This window comes from Maylandia zebra, unplaced genomic scaffold (assembly GCF_041146795.1).
Source record: "Maylandia zebra isolate NMK-2024a unplaced genomic scaffold, Mzebra_GT3a scaffold09, whole genome shotgun sequence".
Lineage (NCBI taxonomy): Eukaryota > Metazoa > Chordata > Actinopteri > Cichliformes > Cichlidae > Maylandia > Maylandia zebra.
In genome coordinates this window covers 465,494-487,500 of record NW_027490039.1, presented here as the reverse complement: position 1 = coordinate 487,500, position 22,007 = coordinate 465,494, and the positions used below count along the sequence as shown (strand labels likewise).

General features: G+C 43.5%; 1 protein-coding gene across 6 annotated transcripts; it reads left to right on the top strand.

Annotated features, from left to right (window-relative positions):
* The first annotated feature begins 1,410 nt into the window (after positions 1 to 1,410).
* On the top strand, positions 1,411 to 20,379 carry LOC112434135 (rab3 GTPase-activating protein catalytic subunit-like). 6 transcript variants are annotated; one of them, XR_013096261.1, is made up of 10 exons: positions 1,411 to 1,890; positions 2,564 to 2,692; positions 2,921 to 3,036; positions 13,637 to 13,802; positions 14,793 to 14,892; positions 17,223 to 17,315; positions 17,456 to 17,628; positions 18,237 to 18,325; positions 18,469 to 18,556; positions 19,696 to 20,379. XR_013096261.1 is itself a non-coding variant. In XM_076881261.1 (10 exons), exons 5-10 carry the CDS (start codon positions 13,647 to 13,649, stop codon positions 18,485 to 18,487), a joined length of 630 nt encoding a protein of 209 aa, XP_076737376.1. In that variant the 5' UTR covers positions 1,411 to 1,524; positions 1,826 to 1,890; positions 2,564 to 2,692; positions 2,921 to 3,036; positions 13,637 to 13,646; the 3' UTR covers positions 18,488 to 19,095. The 6 variants fall into 6 exon arrangements, 4 of the variants coding, with proteins under 4 accessions (XP_076737376.1, XP_076737375.1, XP_076737378.1 ...); XR_013096260.1 differs by having other exon boundaries at positions 18,469 to 18,579; XM_076881261.1 differs by lacking the exon at positions 19,696 to 20,379 and having other exon boundaries at positions 1,411 to 1,524; positions 1,826 to 1,890; positions 18,469 to 19,095.
* Positions 20,380 to 22,007: the final 1,628 nt, after the last annotated feature.

Sequence of the window (22,007 nt, the reverse complement as noted above, 5' to 3'; positions counted from 1 at the left end):
TCCTGGTTTCATCTTCACGTTTCCCTCTCACCACATATCTAAACAGACATCATGACCAGCAGCTTTACAGCTGTGGCTCCAGCAAACATCAGCTGATACTAGAAATTAATATTAAATACATTCTAACAACAGCTGATCAAGCTTAAAAGTGCTGCTGTTGTTTAGCGCAATATCTGCTGGTTTCCTCTTTCTGGCGCAAAGTGGGCGATAAACAAACAAGAGAGAAAAGCCGATCAGCTGATCATTGATCAGTTTCATGATTGAAGTAGCAACAGGAGAGGGAGGGGGAGAGAATGAGAGAAGAGGCAGCTGTGCAGCATAAAGACAGAATAAATCCAGCTTTGTGTCTTTTTCCATCCTAGCTGAAGTCCGGGACAAACCGCGTCTCTTCTCAGCTCAATACGAAACGCGTAATATTTTCTCTGAATGAGGGACCATTCCATTTTTTTAAGGAGCCGTTGGCAACTCTACTAACCTTATGAATAAAATAAAGTTCACTATCAGTAACATCATAGCACCCACCCAGCTGTATAAAAACTCCAAGCTGGCTAGAACGCAGTATGAGTTATTGCAACTGACAGTAAAAAGTCAGCAACATGAAAATAAACTCCACCTAAACTTGGTTTATATCTGACCCAGATAGACTGCAGCTCATAACTTCTTACCTGAAGTTCAGTTCACCTGACACTCGGACTGGTGGCTGCTTCGGGTCTCTCCTCCTGCCTCCCCTTCCCTCATCCACCTGTTGCCTCTGTGGAAGCCCCGTCATAGCCACCACCAAACAACGGAGTTATTGCTACACATCGACCTGCATCTGGCCAATCCACCACCTCTCATTGTTCATGCCATTACAAAAAAAATAAAAAATAAGTCACTGGGGATATGCCCGATGGCCAGTCCAGCTATGTTAACCTGCAACCAAATTTGCAGCTCCATACAGCAATGTTACGACTTAGATTATATCTTATAACTCATAACTCTTATGTTAGCTGCCCTCAGTAGCCTACTGTCTGAAATATTCCACAGCTGCAATAATTCTTTAAGTGTTATTTTTTTCCTTGGTATTCTAATTTCACCGAAGTTTACTAAACTCAACAAACTTGATATTACTTACCGGGACATTTATTCTGTCCTCATTTTCTTTCACCGAAAAATTGTTTCCTGCAGTGCCATCTTTCGCGCTTGGCTCTCCTACCTTTGCTAACGTGATGCGCATAGCGCAGAAGCGATGCTGCATTCACTTACACTCGGATATCTGAGCGTCACCGTGAAAACATAATCGGACATTTGATATTTGATTGAATTTTATTGTTTTGCTTTTGGGGTGGCACCTGGGGTGGCCAGTCTGGTTTGGGGGGTGGCCTGTGCCCCCCCCAGGCCACCCCGCTGGACACGCCATTGGAGGCGAGAGCAGAGAACGAGAGTGCAGCAGTTTGGTGAAAGGAACAGGTGAAGAAGAGGTGAGCATCCAAGAGACGAGCAAGAGGACGGTTTCAAAGCAGACATTATGGCACAATAAAAGCTGTAAGAGCAGAGATTCATTCATATCTTTACTATTTTTCTTTAGCTTTTACTCCCGCTGCTTACAATAAATCCGAGATAAAGAACAAACAAGAACAACTCACATGGCATTGATTGTTTAGTTCAGTGTCACTCTGTGATTGTTTGACATTTCATATAAATGTGACTCTAAAATATAGCCAATAATAAAAAGCTGCTGTTACTGAGTGAAACTTGAAGGATTATGATAAACTTCAGTTCTTACTGAATCTGTAACATTGCTTTTTTTAAAATTGTTAAATGACTTTTGTGTCACTGTGCACAGTGAAAAGCTCACCTGATGTAGTGGTGAGGCCATGTTCACCACTAGATGGAGACAGCCTGGCACAGGTATTTTCTATACACTAAATTTCACACTGAAAAGCCTTGGTGGGAATTTTTGTTTCATAGAAAGTAAAGGAAAACATGTCTTGAGGTCTTTTTCCAGTGTTTTCAAAATTGTGTTTTTCACATACACATCAAAACTTCACACAGACAAACACACACACAAAACAACAAAATATGTCAAATTACATATTTTGTTGACTATTTTGTTGACTATGCACCCCTACCCATAATAAATGGGTAGGGGTGCATAGTCAGTAAAAGTCACCAAGGCTCTGCAGAGCTCCAAACCTGCTCTGCCACAGACAGAAGCATCAAAAATGTGCGCTGGGAGCTTCATGGCATGGATTTCTACAGCCAAGCAAATCTATATGTGTGTGGCCAAGAACCTTAGTCCATGTAGGGCATCTTAGCACAGTTTACTTGTGTCAGCTAGTGGGAGGGCAGAGAGGGCAGCCTTTACATTGTTTTATTGTAGAGTGACAGGAACTGCCTATGAGCTTCTAATCAAGCAGAAGTGTTGACGGAAAATCTATCAAAGGAAATACATTGATGAAAATCAAAGAAGAGAAATATTTATGTGATGTTCCATTTTCCTGAGAGCTGATTGGCTGTGATGACTCCTTCAAGTACTACATGCTACTTTGTCCTGCTAGTTAAGCCTGCTGTCTGTTCTCAGGCCTCCTCCTGTTTCACTGCCATATATCCACCACCAGAGGGCTCCACTGACCTGCCTGCTGACATCAGAGCACACCCCTGTGTCATGTGACCTGGCAGGAGTAGCAAAGCTGGACTCAGACCTGGCCAGGCAAGTTCAAAGGCAGCTGTGGTAGAGAGAGTATATGGGCTCAAATTGTGGTCATAAATATTTTGTACTTGTAAATCAGGATTTGTGTGTGTATGGGATCAGAACGATGCCACCTTGAAATGAAACCGAAAAAAATATTGAAACTGAAAAAAATATTGAAACTGAAATAAATGTACAGCGCGGCTGCAGTCACGGACAAACTTGCATGTGTCTGTTCGGGAATGGCAGATGCTGAGAGGTCCAGCGTTTACATTACCGGCTATTTCAAAGTGACAGCCTGAGGTGTTCTTCAGTAAATTGGACTACCAGACAGGAGGACCTGAGGCCCCACCGTATTATTTTCGGTAAGTTAAATGTGTGTGTAAGCTAATCCGTAACTTAGGTCCTTAGGTGAGCACTCGGCTGTCGGGGAAACTTGTTTTGTAAAGTTCGTTTAGCTAACCCGTGCAGGTGAATGAATTTACCCTGACTAAAGAAATCAAGAGAAACGCACCGGGCTGCTCAGTGACTAACCACGCTTACTGTACTTTCTTTATGAGCAACAGGCTGGACTCTGCTTCTGCTCCTGTGCAGAGCTGATTATTAAATATGTGCAAACAGCAGCATGTTTTCTGTCGCTTTCCACATGTGGAACGACATTAACGCCAACTTTTAAAAACCTGCCACTTCAGTAACCCCTCATTAGTCAATAGCTACGGATTAAATAGCAAAGCCCGATACTTATGTACTGAAACCAACTACTTCCGCTTGGCAGCTTAAGTTAAAATGTTAATTTTTTCCTCTGATTATTTTTTTAGCACTGACTCTGTATATTTTTTGTTTGTTGCAAATATTCAGGTTAAAAAACTGTCCGAATTATATTTAATGAGGTATGTTCACAAAGTCACATGTGCAGTACTCTGTATAGCTTGCATCCTTTAGGACAAATAATTTGAAGCATTAATATTTCTTGTTCAATACTGAGCTGATAACACCTCCGTATTGTCATGGCCCTGGGTCATGTGACCCAGTATTCTGAGTTTCTTGGTGTTTTGTTATTCTTTTTAGTCTAGTTTCATTTCGGTTTATCTAGTTCAGGGGTGCCCAATCCCGGTCCTCGAGAGCTACCGTCCTGCAGCTTTTAGATGCATCCCTACTCCAACACAGCTGAATCAAATGGTTTGATTACCTCTTCAGCATGCCATCGTGTTTGGCAAAGGCCTGATAACAAGCCATTCATTTGATTCAGCTGTGTTGGAGTAGGGATGCATCTAAAAGCTGCAGGACGGTAGCTCTCGAGGACCGGGTTTGGGCACCCCTGATCTAGTTACATTCTGCCATGTTTCATGTCCAAGTTTTCTTTGTTTGTCAAGTTCATGTCACGTCTAATCTCCATGTTTTCTGTTTTACTTTGAAAGTCTGTATTCAATGTCAGTGTATTCAGTTTCATTTCTCCTGTCCTGTCGTTAGGTTCATGTGTGTCAGCTGTGCTCCCATGTGTGGCCACTTCCCCTGATCATCCCTCATGTGTATTTAGTCTCTGTGTTTCATACAGTCTGTGTCGCGTCGTCTGTGTACTTCCCCCCGGTCAAGTTAAGTGTTTTTCAGGATTCTGTGCAGTTCATGTTTGCCATTTGGTTTATGTTGTTTTTCATGCAGCCGCACGATGAGGTTCCGTGCAGGTCATGTTCATGTCTCTTTCGTCACGCCACTTGGTTCACAGTTTCCATGCATCTGCACAGCATTCTGTTCACAGTGATCATAGTTATGCCTTTCAGTCAGGTTAGTGTTTTTCCAGTTTAGGTTTTTGGTTAGTTGCAGTCTCAGTCCCTGTTATGTTTTGTCTACTCCCTTCTGCATCAGCCCAAATAAAGGCTCGCTTTCAGTTTAAGTTTTCCTTAAAGTGTCCTTAAGTGTCCTTCCCAGCGCTCATGAGACTGCTTTGCTGCACTGTGGTATGAGGTGCTAACCTGTTGACAGTGTTAATTTTAAAATGTATTCCACCAAAGATAATAGAAGTAACATATTCTGAATACTTTACAACTACATGAATATCCTATTGCTGTGTGATTTATTACTATTACCGAAGGTTACTCTCCATACCAACACCAACTAGATGTTTAAATCTTAATATAAATGAGTAACAGTAGGTGCACATTAGGTAAGGCTGCACTTTTTGCAGTGATCTCGTAAATAAAACAGGTCCGCGGCTCCGAACCGTAGTAAAGGGACCTCTGGCTAATACGTTGGGGTCTTTTTTTTTTTTTTTCCTGGATCACCTGTTGAGAAAGAAAAAAGAAAACAAGCAGAAGAAGACTAGAGCAATAAAATAAACAACACCATGATGATCTATGGGAATATAACAGTAAATACTAAATGTTAAACATTATTGTGCAGCACGTAAGATCGACAGCGCACAGTGTGCTTTAAGGTAGGAGCCAAAAAGGAGCAGAGCAGCGGCGTTAAGGACGTCCTCGCCGTACCTGGGTCCATCAGGTCCTCCAGACGCGTGAGCAGTTTGGTGAGTTTCACCATTTGCTCCAGGAGCTGCGCCTGGATGACGGCAGATTCCAGCAATACCACCGTCTTTCACTCGCCCAGTTTGAGGACCTGCTGTCCCGCGTTGGTCCCAGCATTGCCCGCCTTGACACCAACTACAGACGCTCAATCCCACCTGCAGAGCGCCTGTCCATCTCCCTGAGGTTAGTAAAAGTGTTTAATACGGTAGTCCTTTATTGATACCTGTGCTAACATGGATGTGCTATGCTATCAATGAATGCTGTCGGTGTTTACTGATAGCAAGCTGTGGTATGAGGACCACTGTGGGTTAATCTTTGTAGTGATACTCACTCCTTTCTTTTTATTTAGACCTGGTTTAATTCTGGGATAGTTGAATATTTGTATATAATCCCAGCAGACTGTTTTAGATTATATCTAATATATATCATGTAATTATCCTTGTAATTACAAAAGGTTTTATGTAAGATTTATGTTTTGTAATTTAAATCTGACATCACAAAAGTATTTTGGAATTTGAATAATGTATTTTGTAACTGCAGCATTTTGTCCAGGTTCCTTGCCACCGAGGACTCCTTCAGGACCATCGCATTCAGTTTTCGAGTTGGCGTGTCCTTGGTGAGCCAGATCACCCCCCAGGTAGCGACGTCCATCTGGGACTGTCTAGTGGACGACTTCATGGCTGTGCCTTCAACTGAAGACTGGCGGTGCATTGCAGAGGGATTCCAGGAGCGCTGGAACTTCCCTCTCTCCCTCACAGTAGAGGTTGTATCTGCGCTCCATGGAGCTCCGTCCTGAAATTGCGGAGAAGTGTGTGAAGGCAACGTGTGTTCTCCACAATTTTCTGTGCTGTTTGGACAAGAGAGGGGCACCTGCTGTGAGGGGTGTGGCACCTGCTGTGAGGGGTGTGGCACCTGCTGTGAGGGGTGTGGCACCTGCTGTGAGGGGTGTGGCACCTGCTGTGAGGGGTGTGGCACCTACTGTGGTGGAGCCGTTGCAAGGCCTGGGTCGTGTAGCAGCAAACAACTCCTCCAGAGAGGCTGTCCTGGTGGGGGAGAAGTTCATGGCCCACTTCTCGGCGGAGGGAGCCGTGTCTTGGCAACCAAAGGAGTAGCCTGTTTGAAGTCTGAGTGACTTCCCCACAACGGCTCTTTTGAGAGCCACCCACAAACCTCTAAAGAGTGTTCCTGTCTTTTTTAATTTTTCTTAATAAATGGAGCTCTACTCCAAAATAAACTAACCTCTCTTTACTCTCTTAAAGACATATTTACATATAATTGTTACACAAAGTTTTGGCTGTCTCACCTTGTTTTGGTACAATCTGCCAGGTGTAACAATTTTTAATCATGTTTTTGCTGGAGAAGTGCAAGGTTTTAGTCAACACCATCAGACACAAAGAAATGTAAAAATATATATTTTAAATTAAGTTGTTTCAGCTATTTTGACTATTACCAGCTTCTCTGTTCTACTGTTTATGCACATATGTTTTCAAAGTAATTATACCACATTTAAAAGTAAGATTGTTTTGGCTTTTTATTATTAGAGTTAGGCAGCACGGTGGTTAGCACTGTTGCCGCACAGCAAGAAGGTCCTGAGTTCAATTCCAACATCAGGCTGGGGTCTTTCTGTGTGGAGTTTGCATGTTCTCCCCGTGTTTGCATGGGTTCCCTCCGGGTACTCCGGCTTCCTCCCACCGTCCAAAGACATGAAGCTTGTGGGGATAGGTTAATTGGATAATCCAAATTGCCACTAGGTGTGAATGTGCGAGTGAATGTGAGTGTGAATGGTTGTCTGTCCCTGTATGTTGGCCCTGCGACAGACTGGCGACCTGTCCAGGGTGTACCCCGCCTTTCGCCCTATGACAGCTGGGATAGGCTCCAGCGCCCCCCCGCGACCCTGAAAAGGATAAGCGGAAGCGAATGGATGGATGGATGCATGGATTATTAGAGTTACAGTCATACATATTTTCAGAAGCTTGTATTTAATCTCCATAAGAAACGATCATATTTAGCAGCGTGAAAATTACATATTTATTTAGAAAATTACGTATTTTTATTGGAAGATCATGAGGGAGGAAAATATATGGTTCTTCAAAACAGAAAAATAAACAAAAAATCCATATTATGGAGTTGACAAGTGGTGACACATGAGTAGAAAACAGGATATTATTTCTTTCAAAATGACCATTAAACCTTAACAACCTTTGTAATATCACAAGACACATCATAACAATTCTGTTTTTGCACATGTCAAGTTCTACATCTTAATAGTTCACCAGCAAGTAGCTGCCTACTGCTCCTTGATTCCTAAAGTACTCTGTGGTTGTGTGTTTAGACGCTGCTGGACTTTCTCTCCTTTTGACTCTCTGTGCTTGTTTCCAAAACCTTCTCTTCTGCCTTTTTTTCTCTTCCTTTCAGATCACTGATGTTCTTTATTTTTCCCTCTTTCACTCTATTTCTCCATCTTTCCCTTTATGAGAAACTCAGGCTGGCTGTTAATTTTTTCTCTACTTATTTTTTGATCATCCCTGTTCCTTCTCTTTTGTTCCTCTACTGACAGCTTCCTCTTTGCTATTCTAGCCTGAAATGTACCATTTTGTAATTGCTATAATTTTTCTGAAGCATATGCATTTACACATATTAAGGATGAATATTCACAACACAAATATGTATTAAGCAACAGAAATGCTATCCGGTCTTTAAGTCTGATGTCATTAGCCGTTTCCAGGTCCAAACTCCGCTGCAGATCCCAAAGTCAAAGGAACTCTGCGGCATCACTGAGAGTTACAAACTGTCTAAATTCTTTCATCTTTAATAAAATGATCAGTGTGGCTGTTTTACCAGGTGTAACATCCAGGCATCCATGAAAACAGAATATATGAAATTTAACAGAGTTAGAAGTTAGCTCGCCGGTTTCCACCTTAACACCAGCTCTGCTATCACTTCCAACATAAATGAAGACAAAACTAAACAGCACTGGCGTTTGTAGGGTTACTGATGTTGGACTAGCTGGTGTATAATGATGTGCTACGTGATTGCTAGCAACACAGCTATGTTAGCGTAACATAAACACAGTGAAACTTTTTTCCACTTGATAAAAGTTAACGTGAGGGTTCCCGATGGTTAGGCTGACAGTGATCACTGACTGTTTTTAGGGGCTTGTTCAGATTAAATAGAACAAGATAAAAAAGAATAAAAACATGTTAAAACACAACAGCCTTAATAAACACAGAGTAGTTTGGACCCGAAAGCAGGGTTCATACATCATCACTTAAAAGACCAGCTCTCGGGGCAGAGATAGCTCAGTAGATAGTGTTTGCCCCATGATCGTTGGGCAGGGCTCTAGACTAACTTTTTGCCATGGGCGTACGCGTACCGGCACAAAAGTTAGGCGCACACAAGTTTTATAATAATTTATATAATATAATGTGTTTTTCTGGATACACTGTGCTTTTTCAGCATTCAAAGATTGATGACACCGTGTCAGAGCACTGGCTATGAATTTCAGAAGGATCAGGCCTTAACTTAACAGAAAAGTTAGCAATAGTTCTTTTCCTGTTACAGCTACATCCACTTCTGTCGTGCCCAGGCTGCTCACTAGGGCTGGGTATCATCACTGATTTCTATAATCCATTCGATTCCGGTTTTCAAAGTCCCGATTCGATTCAACTTAGCCTCAGACAGTCAGAAATATTATAATTCTGATCATTTATCAGTACTGACTTCATCAGAATTGTGAACATCACAGCAGATTCCTTTGTGTGAAAGTAACTGAGAATAAAACACAGAAAAACATGAAGGAGATTTTCCTGGTCTGGCTTTTTATAGCAGATAACCTTAAAAATATTCTACAATGTTCTGCATATAAAGTTTAAATTTCTTCAGTATTGAACAACAGAAAAAATAGGCTTTCTTGAAGAAAAAGACAGTAGCCGACAGCACTGTAAACAACGGTAGACTGGTGGGTAATAAGCGAATAAATAATACAGAAAACAGAGATTGGAGACGGGAAACTGTTCTTGAAGTACAGAGAGAGATAGAGAGAGAGCTAGCTGTGCATGGATGTGATTTTAATAGTCGTGGAAGCAAAACAGCAAAATTCAGCTCGGTGAATTTTGGTTGGAGAGAGACAAAACCTGCAGCTCAGAATCAGCGCAAAAAGACGTAAACACATCGCGGACCGGACGCATCAGATTCGCTAAGCTCCGACAGCGTGTCCGTCTACGGGCCGTCGGGTGAGAAAGCCGAGAAAGACAAAGTTAATTCTGATGGGTCGGGTCCGCTCTGTGTTTACGTCTTTGTGTGGAGTCCGTGTACCTGCTCTGATTTGCTGTTTGGTTGTTGTTGAACTGGTTTTGTGAGCTTTAATCTGAGAATCTGGCGTTTCTGGCAAAACACAGTTATATTTAAAAGTCGATTCAGGATTTAATGAATTGATATCGCTTTATTCAAGCTACTCACCTCCCACTTCCACCTGTACTTTCAACTGGACCACGGCCAATCAGAGAGGTCCCGCCCCTTACTATCTCTGATTGGTTTAGTCCACGATAGGGACAAAATGTGTGTCTGTTGTTGACCACAGGGAAGGTTGCAGATTTTTTTTTTTTTTTTTTTTTTTGCTACCCGAACAGTTGGTCGCACAGGTGCAACCAAATATTTTTTTTTAGTCGCACCACTGAAAAATTTGGTCGCACTCTAGAGCCCTGTTGGGGGTTCAAATCCACCAAACAGCGGCTATCCTGAGATACCCTTGAGCAAGGTACCGTCTCTACACACTGCTCCCCGGGTCATGGATTGGTAGCTGCCCACTGCTTCACTGAGTAAATGGGTTAAATGCAGAGGACTAAGCATTTTCCTACAGGATTAATAAAGTATACATTAACTATGAGATTCAAGATCAGGCAAATTCCATAATATTCGACACATCTGTAAAGCAGAAATATCAGTAAAATGCACAGGAAGTAATATGACTGAAATAGTAATAAAAATAACTTAATATAATTAGTGAATAGGACACTTTTGTGACATTTGCCAAAATCATTAGAAAAAGGGTCAACACCGTCAGGCAAAAATCCTGATGGTGCTGACAAAATACCCTACTTTCTCTCATAGCACGTTTTTCTGACAGACGCCATCTTGTTGTTCATCAGTTGCTTATGGCCTCTACTGTGGTGTTGATGCACTATGGTTGTGACACAGAGTTTTATCAGAAAGGTATGCAATAAATGAAATAAAAATTAAAAAAACTCACCAGAGCAGTGACCTCATGGCATGTGTATCAAACAGGAAGTGGTAAAGGGGTCCTCACAGTGTAAGTTACCCACAATAATTCCTGATTTTTTTGTACTTTTTAAAAAATCTGATGGTGTTGACAGAAACTTTGGACATGTTTTGTCCCTTATCTCAAGAATCACTGATATATTCTCAAAATCTTTCATAAACTGCCTGCTTTTCAGGAATGAGGTGGTAATTCGATTTTGGAGCAGTTCTTGAGCCATAACCAATGATGAGCAGCTTTCCTCACTGTCACTGGTACGGTGCTGCACTGATGCCTTCCTGAGAGCCAATGCAAGCACAAAGAGTTAAGTCAGCAGTTTTTTGATGAGCTTTCAATATTTCCTTTAACTAACGGGGAGTGAGGTCCTTTTATCTCAGGCATGTCAGGAATACTGAAACCTGGGCTGACTGACCTGACCACAGCCTCTATGACTTCAGCATCACTGTGTCCTTTACACAAGAGGCTGACTGGCCCACAGATCTTGACACCTCTCCTTACTGTCACTTCTTGAAGCCTGTTTGCTGCTGTAGGAAACACGTTTTATGGAGCTGTCAGCTGACTCGGCGATGTTCTGTTCACTCTTTGACACACCCTGCTAATTGCTTATATTAACATCTCTTGGCTGGTCTGAGAATGGGTTGGCGTTCCCCGGACAAGCTGGAGGAGGCTTCTCTGCTTGGGCTGCTGCTGTGTTACTGCTGCATTTCTGCTCATCAGACTCACCTAATGAGATGGCTGGAACTGTTTCTTTTTGGCGAGGTGTCTGATGTCAGCTGGCAGTGATGATGATGATGCCACTCGAAGCTGCTTTTTCAAGTTTGATTCAGTTAGTCTTGAGTGGAAGCGCCTCTTTGCAAGAGTCAGTTTTGAAAAGACCTGTTCAAAGTGGTACGTTGTCCCAAACAGAGATGCAAATTTCAGGGCATGTCTCGCCAGGATGGGAAAAGCCTCAGCATGAACGTACAGTTTGTGAAAGTCCAGCAGAGAGAGGCTGTTATACTTAGCTTTGAGCTCGTAGTTGTTTTGCAGCCCAATTATTTCCACTTGGAAAGTGTCTGGCACAGATGGTTGCACATTAAACGGCGTAGCAAACATCTCCAGTTCCTTTTGGATATTCTTCACATCTTGAAACCTGTCATCAAATGCCTGAATGAGTTTTGCACAACGACTGTTGTTGTGATTTGGCGCTACACAAATAAAATTGAATTGAATTTAGAATTGTCCCTATTGCCAGTCTTGGCAGCCGGGGGTCAGTCCGCCAGGGCCTCCGCTCCTGGCCGCCACCCGGCACACAATGCACCCAGCTCGCACTGGAACGTTTCGCAGCCGAGTGTGAAGCAGCGAGAATGAGGATCAGCACCTCCAAATCTGAGGCCATGGTTCTCAGCCGGAAAAGGGTGGAGTGCCCACTCCGGGTCGGGGATGAGTTCCTGCCCCAAGTGGAGGAGTTCAAGTATCTCGGGGTCTTGTTCGCGAGTGATGGGAGAAGGGAGCCGGAGATCGACAGACGGATTGGGGCTGCAGCTGCAGTAATGCGGACGCTGCACCGGTCCGTCGTGGTGAAGAGGGAGATGAGTGTAAAAGCGAAGCTCTCCATTTACCGGTCGATCTACGTCCCTACCCTCACCTATGGCCACGAGCTGTGGGTAGTGACCGAAAGAACGAGATCGCGGATAGAAGCGGCAGAAATGAGCTTCCACCGAAGGGTGGCTGGCCTCTCCCTTAGAGATTGGAGCCTCCTGGGCGCCTCCTGGGTGAGGTGTTCCAGGCATGTCCCACCGGGAGGAGGCCCCGGGGCAGACCCAGGACACGCTGGAGAGATTATATCTCTCGGCTGGCCTGGGAACGCCTTGGTATTCCCCCGGATAAGCTGGAGGAGGTGGCTGGGGAGAGGGAGGTCTGGGCCTCTTTGCTTAGGCTGCTGCCCCCGCGACCCGGCCTCGGATAAAGCGGATGAAGATGGATGGATGAATTTAGAATTTGTTTGTTTTATTTTATTGTGAAAGAACTATAGAGGAAGCGACCACCTTTTCGCACATGCGTAGAAAAACATCCTAATTTCCTGAACCGATCAGGCAGCCAAAGGCAACAACATGGCTGCTGATAGCGATGTGAGTTTGTTTTGTAACATGTCAGTGGTCGTGTCCAAATTCATGGGCTGCATCCTCCTGAGGACCCGGCCTTCGCGGTCTATGTGGGCCGGGTCCTGAGAAGGTCGGGTAGGCCGGAAGTAAACGGCTGTTAAATTGGACGGTCTCGCCTTCGGATTAGCGTCACTGCTGTCTCGGTGGAGTTTAATAAACTCGGCCGTCTGCTCCTTGCTGTCTAAAATATAACAGGACACTGGAGTAAACTCTCGACCATCTCACACTTCTGTTTAATCAGTTTTCTGTTTGACATTTATTCAGCTGTGTGAAAACCAAGGAGGAACCCACCTGGGGGATTAATAAAGTTTTATTTTATCTAATCTAATAACTTTAATCTCAGCCAAACCGATTTACTCACGAACAAATAAAACACTGAAAAAAGTCCAACAATAACATTTTTAGGTTGTCTAAGTGACTTATATATCACGTTTAACCTGAGTAGCGAAAGTCTGCGGTGATCTGAATATGATGTGCCGGGAGTCGTGCCGTTCTCTGCGGCTTCAGTGACCCTCGAGCTCCCGGCTAGCTATCGAGCTGGTGGGTAGCAGACGTGTAGGGACCTTGCTCAGGGGTACCTCAGCTTAGCTTTTCACTTGATTCAAACCCCCAACCTTCTGATCCCGGGGCAGCCACTCTACCTACTGACCTATCCCTCACACACGTTTACATCGTTGAACAAGTCTGTGCCACAGAGCACGCTGCATCGCTGCATCGCTGCATCGCTGCATCGCAGCAAAGAATGGGTTTGGAGGATTTTTTTAGAAGTGATGAATTGCTGCAGCCCCAGATTACGCCAATGAACACAACATATTAAAACCAGTCTGTGTAGCACTCAGTGGTCCGTGCAGTGACAGTGCTGACATACATGCCAGTACAATGCAGTTCTGCAGCTTGTTGCTCTGTGTTTCAGTCGGACTGTTTAGTTTAGCTGGATTGTTGCTGGTTGAGAGAAACTGAAGCTGGATGTCGGGCGTGTACCAGAGATCCTGCTAGTAATGCCTTCTGCTGTTTATCTTGTGTTCAGTCAGGTGCCGATGTTTGTGCAGATCCAGCAGAAGTGGAGGCGGATGTATGCCGGAGAGTGCAAAGGACCAGGCGTGCGCACCGACTTTGAGATCGTTCACCTGCGTCGAGCGCCCGTGCAGTACAACCACCTGTCCGGCCTGCTCGACATCTTCAAATCTAAGATAGTAAGTGCTCTGGAACAAACATCTTTATATGGATCATATTTCAAGGTTGTTTGTTTGTTTTTAATAAAGAAAAATTAAAATTGTGCAGCCACAGAGCGTCATGTACCCATGTTCTACAAGTATCACCTCAGCATCCTGTTCCAGACGATTTTAGGACGATGTGAATCCTGTTAAATGCAACTAATAATCATAAAAGCATCCACGAAGTGCATGTAAATGTATTTTCTAAAACATTTATTCATCTGGTTTTTCCTGCTCATGTACAGTCTCTCCTCCTCCTCCTCCTCCTGCTGTGCTCTGACAGTCACACAAAAACTGTATTCAACTTGAAAATAACACAAACATCTTATCTTATAATAAGAATATATTCTTGTAATAGTTCGTCAAAGAGCAGGTTGATAACAGTACAGCACACTGCTTAGTTATGTGAACATTGGGAAAACAGAAGAGGAAGAAGAAGACGTCTAATTCTGTGTAAATTCGGTTTCTGGATTTTTGTGGAGTTAATTTGTGAATAAAATAAAGACTGTTAGGAAGTGGATGTCGGTTTAATGATCAGTTTGTTTGAACTTTGTTTATTCCTATTCCTGGAAACACAATGGATTCCCAGACATCACGTTGTTTAACCCTTTCATGCACAGTGGTCTGCAGCTATTCAAAGGCTGTTTTCTTGTATTTGTGTTGGTGTTGATGGTAAACTTGCACAGAAACACTACACACTGATGTCTCCATACCCTTCATAAGTCAAAACCGATGTTGTCCACCTAAGTGGACATTTAAAAAATGAAGTTCAAAAATCTTATATTCATTCCTAAAGAAGAATAAAAATCCTGATTGATGTTGTCATCATCCACACATGAGGGTTAAATGTGTTCAGTATGTTCCCAGAAACAGCCGACAATGACGAGGTGTAATCCACGCCTGTACAGAGAGATTAATGCTGCAGCTTGTTACCATAAACATGAGCTGATGTCTTCCTGTTGTCATCAGGGTTGTTCCCTGTTCCCTCTGCCTCCAGTCAACATCGCCATTCGCTTCACCTACGTGCTCCAAGACTGGCAGCAGTATTCATGGCCACAGCAGCCTCCAGGTAGGCAGTACATGTCATGTCATTAATACACAAATAGAAAAATGTAATATTATTATTAAGAAATTATTAAATTTTTTTTAAATACATGTCAGCAAGTGGCTGACATCCAGAAACCCTGCCAGTGGCTTTTAGGAGTCGTGTGTGTGATGCAGGTCATGTTGTTGTTTCCTGTGGAACGATTGTACCTGCTGGTTCCAGGTCGTTCTTCTGATAAGTCTTTTCACTCGTCTGTCTGAAATCGTGTGGGGAGCGCTTGGTCGTGGCTGGTTTATCGTAAATAAATAAAAACCCTGCAGGGGCAACGCCAGGTTTATGGCCCCAACAGTGCTCACTGGAACCTTCAGTAACTTAGAAGTTCTTCTGTAGCCGATGCCATCAGTCTTAAGTGTGCAAAGGTCTTGAGAGAGCTTGTTGGTTTTACCCATCATGAGACGCTTCTTGTGTGAAACCTGGCTAATGAGGCCATAGTTGGGACTGAACCGGCTGATATTAATTTGCACTAAGTGGCAGGATTGCTCTGTAATTACTCATAAATGTGTCTTTTTGCACCTTTCTTTCTGTCCAATACATTTCCCCCGTGTCATTCTTCATTGTTAGACGTCATGTATGGACATCTATGGTGGCGCTGGGTGATATGAGGAAAATGTAATATCACAATATTTTTTTGCTATATCACAAAACACGAAATAAATCACGATATGTTTAAGTTATTTTCAACCATATAGGATCTAAATTTGCACTTATTCAAACCGACCATTCAGGATGGTTTTCTATTGTCAACATAAAAATGATCTGAATGAACTGAAATGTTTTCTTTTAACCATCAGCTGCACACAGAGGATTTTCACAGATTACAGTATAATCACAGTAAGTCTCTTTCTGTGGTCAACACTAGACTTTAACATCAAAAGATCACAGCAACAAAAAACGACGTCAAGAAAAAAATCATGAGTCAAAATAAAACGACTGAAATGAAAAAGCTGCTCTGTTGTTCTTATAAAAATGGCAAAATAAAAAAAATGGATGACATCAAATTACAGAAACAAGTCGAGACAGTGACTATAAAACAGTTTATTTAATGTTTGCTTGGTGTGCAGGGAGACGTTGACATGCAGGGTTTAAAACATCATTTCTTTTGCAGCGAGATTCATTCTCTCACCGTCTGAAACTCCTGATGTCGCCATATTTTTACCTGTTCAGTTCAGTTCAGTTTTATTTATACAGCACCAAATCACAACAACAGTCGCCTCAAGGTGCTTTATATTGCACAGTAGATCGTACAATAATAGATACAGAGAAAAACCCAACAATCATATGACCCCTTATGAGCAAGCACTTTGGGGACAGTGGGAAGGAAAAACTCCCTTTAAACAGGAAGAAACCTCCAGCAGAACCAGGCTCAGGGAGGGGCGGAGCCATCTGCTGTGATTGGTTGGGGTGAGAGAAGGAAGACAGGATAAAGACATGCTGTGGAAGAGAGACAGAGATTAATAACAGATGTGATTCAATGCAGAGAGGTCTGTTAACACATAGTGAGTGAAGAAGAAACACTCAATGCATCATGGGAATCCCCCGGCAGCCTGCGTCTATTGCAGCATAACTAAGGGAGGATTCAGGGTCACCTGGTCCAGCCCTAACTATATGCTTTAGCAAATAGGAAAGTTTGAAGCCTAATCTTGAAAGTAGAGATAGTGTCTGTCTCCTGAATCCAAACTGGAAGCTGGTTCCACAGAAGAGGGGCCTGAAAACTGAAGGCTCTGCCTCCCATTCTACTTTTAAATACTCTAGGAACAACAAGTAGGCCTGCAGTGTGAGAGCGAAGTGCTCTAATAGGGTGATATGGTACTACAAGGTCATTAAGATAAGCACAGAGGAAACTATTTCTAAGCTAAAATTCATGCATCAAATGATACGCAGCAGATAAGACGGATGTAATCAAGCTACCGATAGAAAGAACATAGTAAAGGACAAATAAAGTGTCTTTTTTTCCTCATTGTTCTATGTGTGGGCCTCCTACTTCCTCCCACAGTCCAAAGACATGCAGTTAGTGGGGACAGGTTCATTGGGGCCCTAAATTTCCCACGGTGTGAATGTCTGTCTCTGTGTTTGCCCTGCGGCAGACTGGCGACCTGTCCAGGGTGTGCCCCGCCTCTCATGACAGCCCCAAGCACTTTACATGTGATGTAAAGTGGACTTTTCTTTTGTTGCCACGTCCATGATTTAGAAAATGTTACACAGATGTTGTCCTGCTTCGCTGTGCTGAAGCGTGTGCTTCATGAAAAGTTTGAATAAGAAAATATCAGGTCAGTAACTGTTTGTGTTCCCTGTAGGTGAGGCTGTGACAGAGCTCTTTAAACTCTGCTGTAGGACTGAGTGTACAGAGGAGATTCCTGGAAGAGGATACGCTGAAGATGAGGGCAAAGGTCAGGTTCCTGGCTTTACTTGTTGAGTGACCATACTGCATTCTGGAAACGTGCGTAGCTTACTGGGAGATCTGGGCATCTGTGCTGACCCGGGCCTCAGCAATTGAACAGAAACTCTTGGATGTGTTTGTCGTCTGTAGAAAACAGTGATATCAGCTCTGCTTTGTCCAAGCTGACCGAGCCAGCAGCAACTGTGCCCATTTCCAAACTGTCTGTCTCCAACATGGTGCACAGTGCCCGGAAGCACATTCGCCGCCATCGACGCATCGATGAGTCGCCCCTTAACACCGAGATACTCAATTCTGTCCTTCTGGTAAGAGTTAATCATGTAACCTGTTTAAAAGGCATTAACTAGTCGGAGTTGACTAATACTTGACTGAGTTTTAATGGTTTCAGCTCATTTTATGAGGAAACTGATTCTGACAGAAGAGGTGTGGATCCCGTGTTAGGAGACGGTGAGCGTGATATTCAGAGCAGCAGAGACCTCGGAGCGTGTGGTAGTTTGACTCGTACTGATGTGGCTCCTCTGCTTCTTTTCACAAACAGTTTTTCCTTCCTGGTTACTGTTGAGCCCGTCACACTCAGCAGCTCGAGCTCGAGCTAAGACAGCCTTGAATCTTAAAACTACAGCCGTAATTGCATTTATGTCTTAGAGTGCTGGCCACAGATATTGATCCCATCTGACAGCAGCTCAGTAAAGCACAAGAGCGTCATCTTAAACAGGATATCAGGCAGCGTTCTTATTTTTATTGTCTACTTCTGGTCACATCCTGCTTTTGCCACTGAGCGATCAGCATCCTGTGTTTTATCATGAAGTGATGACTACGTGAGCTGCACTTGTTTAATTCTTCTAACATCTAGAAAACAACAGAGTTTCTAAATGACAGACTTATTTATTTGTGTTTGTGTCTCTGTTTCCAGATGCTGCTGTGGAGAAGTCTGACTGTAAGAATAACACTCAGCTGTCCAACTCCAGTGGGACATCGGAGCAAGAGAAAACCTCTGATTATGTATGTTTGCCTCTTCACCACTCGCACACTCAAGGTTACACTCAGGTCAGGTCCAATATAAGTTTCAGAGTGAAGACAGGCTCAGTGCTGTCAGTACTTTGTCAGGATTTTTATTGATTTCATGGTCTTTTCCCTCGTTGTAGAACCTTTTCCACCAGCTGAAGTCGGCCCCCAGTGACAGTCTGACCTACCGTCTGGCTCTGTGTGTGTGTCTGTTCAACTATTACTACGGTGGGCTGCGGGCTGTTCTCTAAGTAAATATATTTCTAAAGGTGCTTTGATGTGAAATTATCACCAGATGTCGGTAACAACACTTCCAATCCAGACGTGCAAAGGAATCAAACCACAGATGAAGTTGTGTAATAATACAAAGTGACACAGGGACATTTATTTATTACTTTATACAAATGTTGGTGATGACAGTTCATGGCAGCGTCTGTATGGAGAAACCAGTCCCATCATTGCTCATGACTTTGACCCACTCACCACACAAACAGTCTATAAATCCCGAATGCTCCGTGGATCCTTCCCACAGATTCAGCTCAGGTGATTGGCTGGGCCGTTCCAGCAGCTTTACTTGATTTCTCTGAAACCAACCGTTTCCATTGGCTGTGTTTGTGATCATGGTCTTGCTGAAACATCCATCCTTGTTTCATCTTCATCATCCTGGTAGATGGCAGCAGATTCTAATCAACAATGTCTCCATTCATCCTTCCTGGAGTTATGTTTAATGTCTCAGTGCTGTACGCTGAATAAACAGCCCCCCCCCCCCCCATGATGCTCCCGCCTCCAGACTTCAGTGTTGCTGTGGTGTTTTTGGGGTGAAGCCACCCAAACATGGTGTGTTTACAGCCTTCAAAGAGTTCAGTTTTGGTCTTTTGTGACCAAACTATATTAAAGATAAAGCATATTGTTGTACCTATGCATTACACTGGAGCAGAGCTTACATACACTCAACAAAAATATAAACGCAACACCTTTGTTACTGCTCCCATTCCCCATGGGATGGACGTAGAGACCTAAAATTCATTCCAGATACACAATATAACCATCCCTCCCAAACAGTGGTCACAAATCAGTCCAAATGTGTGGTAGTGGGCACATCTGCTATATTGAGATAATCCATCCCACCTCACAGGTGTGCCACATCAGGATGCTGATCTGACATCATGAGTAGTGCACAGGTGTACCTCAGACTGCCCACAACAAAAGGCCACCCTGGAATGTGCAGTTTTGTCTCACAGCAAAATGCCACAGATGCCACAAGCAATGAGGGAGCGTGCAATTGGCATGCTGACAGCAGGAATGTCAACCAGATCTGTCGCCCGTGCATTGAATGTTCATTTCTCAACCATAAGCCGTCTCCACAGGCGTTTCAGAGAATATGGCAGCACATCCAACCGGCCTCACAACCGCAGACCTCGTGTAACCACACCAGCCCAGGACCTCCACATCCAGCAGGTTCACCTCCAAGATCGTCTGAGACCAGCCACCCAGACAGCTGCTGGAACAATTGGTTTGCACAACCAAACAATTTCTGCACAAACTGTCAGAAACCGTCTCAGGGACGCTCAACTGCATGCCCGTCGTCCTCATCGGGGTCTTGACCTGACTCCAGCTCGTCGCCGTAACAGACTTGTGTGGGCAAATGCTCACATTCGATGGCGTCTGGCACGTTGGAGAGGTGTGCGCTTCACGGATGAATCACAGCGCTTTGTGTTCTGCGTCCTGATTGGCTGCAGACTATTGTTGATCTCCTCCGTGCCGTCTCTCCTGTACAGTACAGAATCGCTTATTCATTGGTTCATTAATGATTCATTGATGTTGAATTATCTCTCAGCTGCTCTGTTCTCATGTGCTGGACCTGAAAACACGGTTTGATCTTTGGTTTCTGTAATACTGGACTTATTTGTCTACGAAGGTTTGAACTTTGAGAGCTTAAACAGGAGAGAAACGTGTGAAAATGTTCATGTCGGTCTGAGTGTATAAAGTGTGTAGTGACGGGTTTTACCTTAACACATCTATAATAATTGTAAAAAATAAAGTTGGCTACTTCAGATTTCACCAATCGCAGGTTATTTTTAGAACGTAACTCCCGCGATAAACGAGGGAGCGCTGTATACAAATACTGAGAAGTATAAAATTTGAATCCTGTCTCTCTCTGAGGTGCGGGGGGAAAAAATATCGACAAGTCGATCAACATCATCTACAGATACATTCGACATCTCGAGAAATGTAAATCGCCACTTGATTCGTCCATTTGGTTGAAAAACCCGACCTTGAACAAGGAGCGAATATCACACCGGAAACTAAGCGCTATGCGCCGGAAGTAGCATATGCTAAGGCGCACAGGTCTAAGTTATAGGTCTAAGTTCCCCATAATGCACTGGGTGTTTCTTCTTCACTCAACATGTGTTAGTACACCTCTCTGCATTCAGTCCGTCTGCCCCTCATCTATCGATGGATGTTAGAGGCTTTGGTTCCCACTGTCGCTCACAGATGGTCACCTAATGTTTCCTGTGTAACTGCAGGGTCTTTGCCTTATAACATAGAAGCAGCTTGAGGTAACTGTTGTTGTGATGCTGTGTGTGTGTAATAAAGCTCCCTTACTGACAGTGGGTCACCACAGCTTGTAGCTCCATGTATTTGATGCGGCACGTTTGCCCTCGCTGACACAACCCTAAAGGGATTTGTGTGTATGAATAAAGTTTATTGTTCATACAGTTCATTGCTGTATGTCTGTGAAAGGCTGAATGAGGGTTGTAGCTCCCTCAGCAGCTGTGGAGCGATGGAGATGTGGTTGGTTAGACACGCTGCTTTAGTTTACACTACAAACCACACTCACCTGTTTACACTCCTTTTGTGTTACAACCACCTTGTTACACTCAAACACCAGATGATGCATCTGAGCCAACTAAGGATTCACTGAGACTGAAGAAGCTCGAGATCATAATGTGACCAAGTGGTCGGCGGGGTTATGCACAAAATAAATAAACTTGACAACGCCACCTAGGGGAATTACACCCCCAGGAAATATATTTAAGAAAAATAAATAAAAGGAATAAAAGAAGACCGCACAGATTCAAGGATGCACACTGAGGCAGGTTGGCTTCCAATATTAAAACAGTTTTATTTATAGAAATAAATAAAATATTATAAATAATATTTTATAAATAAAATATTAAAAGTCAAGATGTAGCGTCATTATTGACAGTGTCCTACAGTAAAAATAAACAATCGTGGAACTTGGACTTACCAGCAGCCGTGGAACCAAAAGAAAATCACACCAAAAGAATCACTGCAGACCACCCAGTGCTGTACAAAAGAAAGTGTGAAAACGACCCACCACCTGAGGTCCCAGGGCCACTGGCTCGTCCTCCTTCACTGAAATAAAACACAGAAAAGTATGTTAAAAGAATAAAAGGACACTGAGCGTCAGGCTCGCTACAAATCATAAAAAGACTAAAACACACTTTAATAACTTTAATAAAAGAAATCACACACACACACACACACACACGGGAAAGGCTTATTCCCCACGGGTCAAACTACCACTCGTGCTGGTAATAATTATTCTCAGGCGTAGGCCGGTCTGGCTCCCCACCGGCTGAGACCGGCCACCCAGGCGATTTAGAGTCCCAGCACGACACTCGGGCAGAGAATCACTTCAGCCCGATCACAG

What these genes read in the sequence shown, in the direction of transcription:
- LOC112434135 (XM_076881261.1), top strand. Translation starts at nt 13,647, where the DNA reads ATGTTTGTGCAGATCCAGCAGAAGTGGAGGCGGATGTATGCCGGAGAG. An exon ending in ATGGCCACAGCAGCCTCCAG is followed by an intron (nt 14,893 to 17,222) that starts GTAGGCAGTACA and finishes TGTTCCCTGTAG; the next exon opens with GTGAGGCTGTGACAGAGCTC. An exon ending in CGCTGAAGATGAGGGCAAAG is followed by an intron (nt 17,316 to 17,455) that starts GTCAGGTTCCTG and finishes TGTCGTCTGTAG; the next exon opens with AAAACAGTGATATCAGCTCT.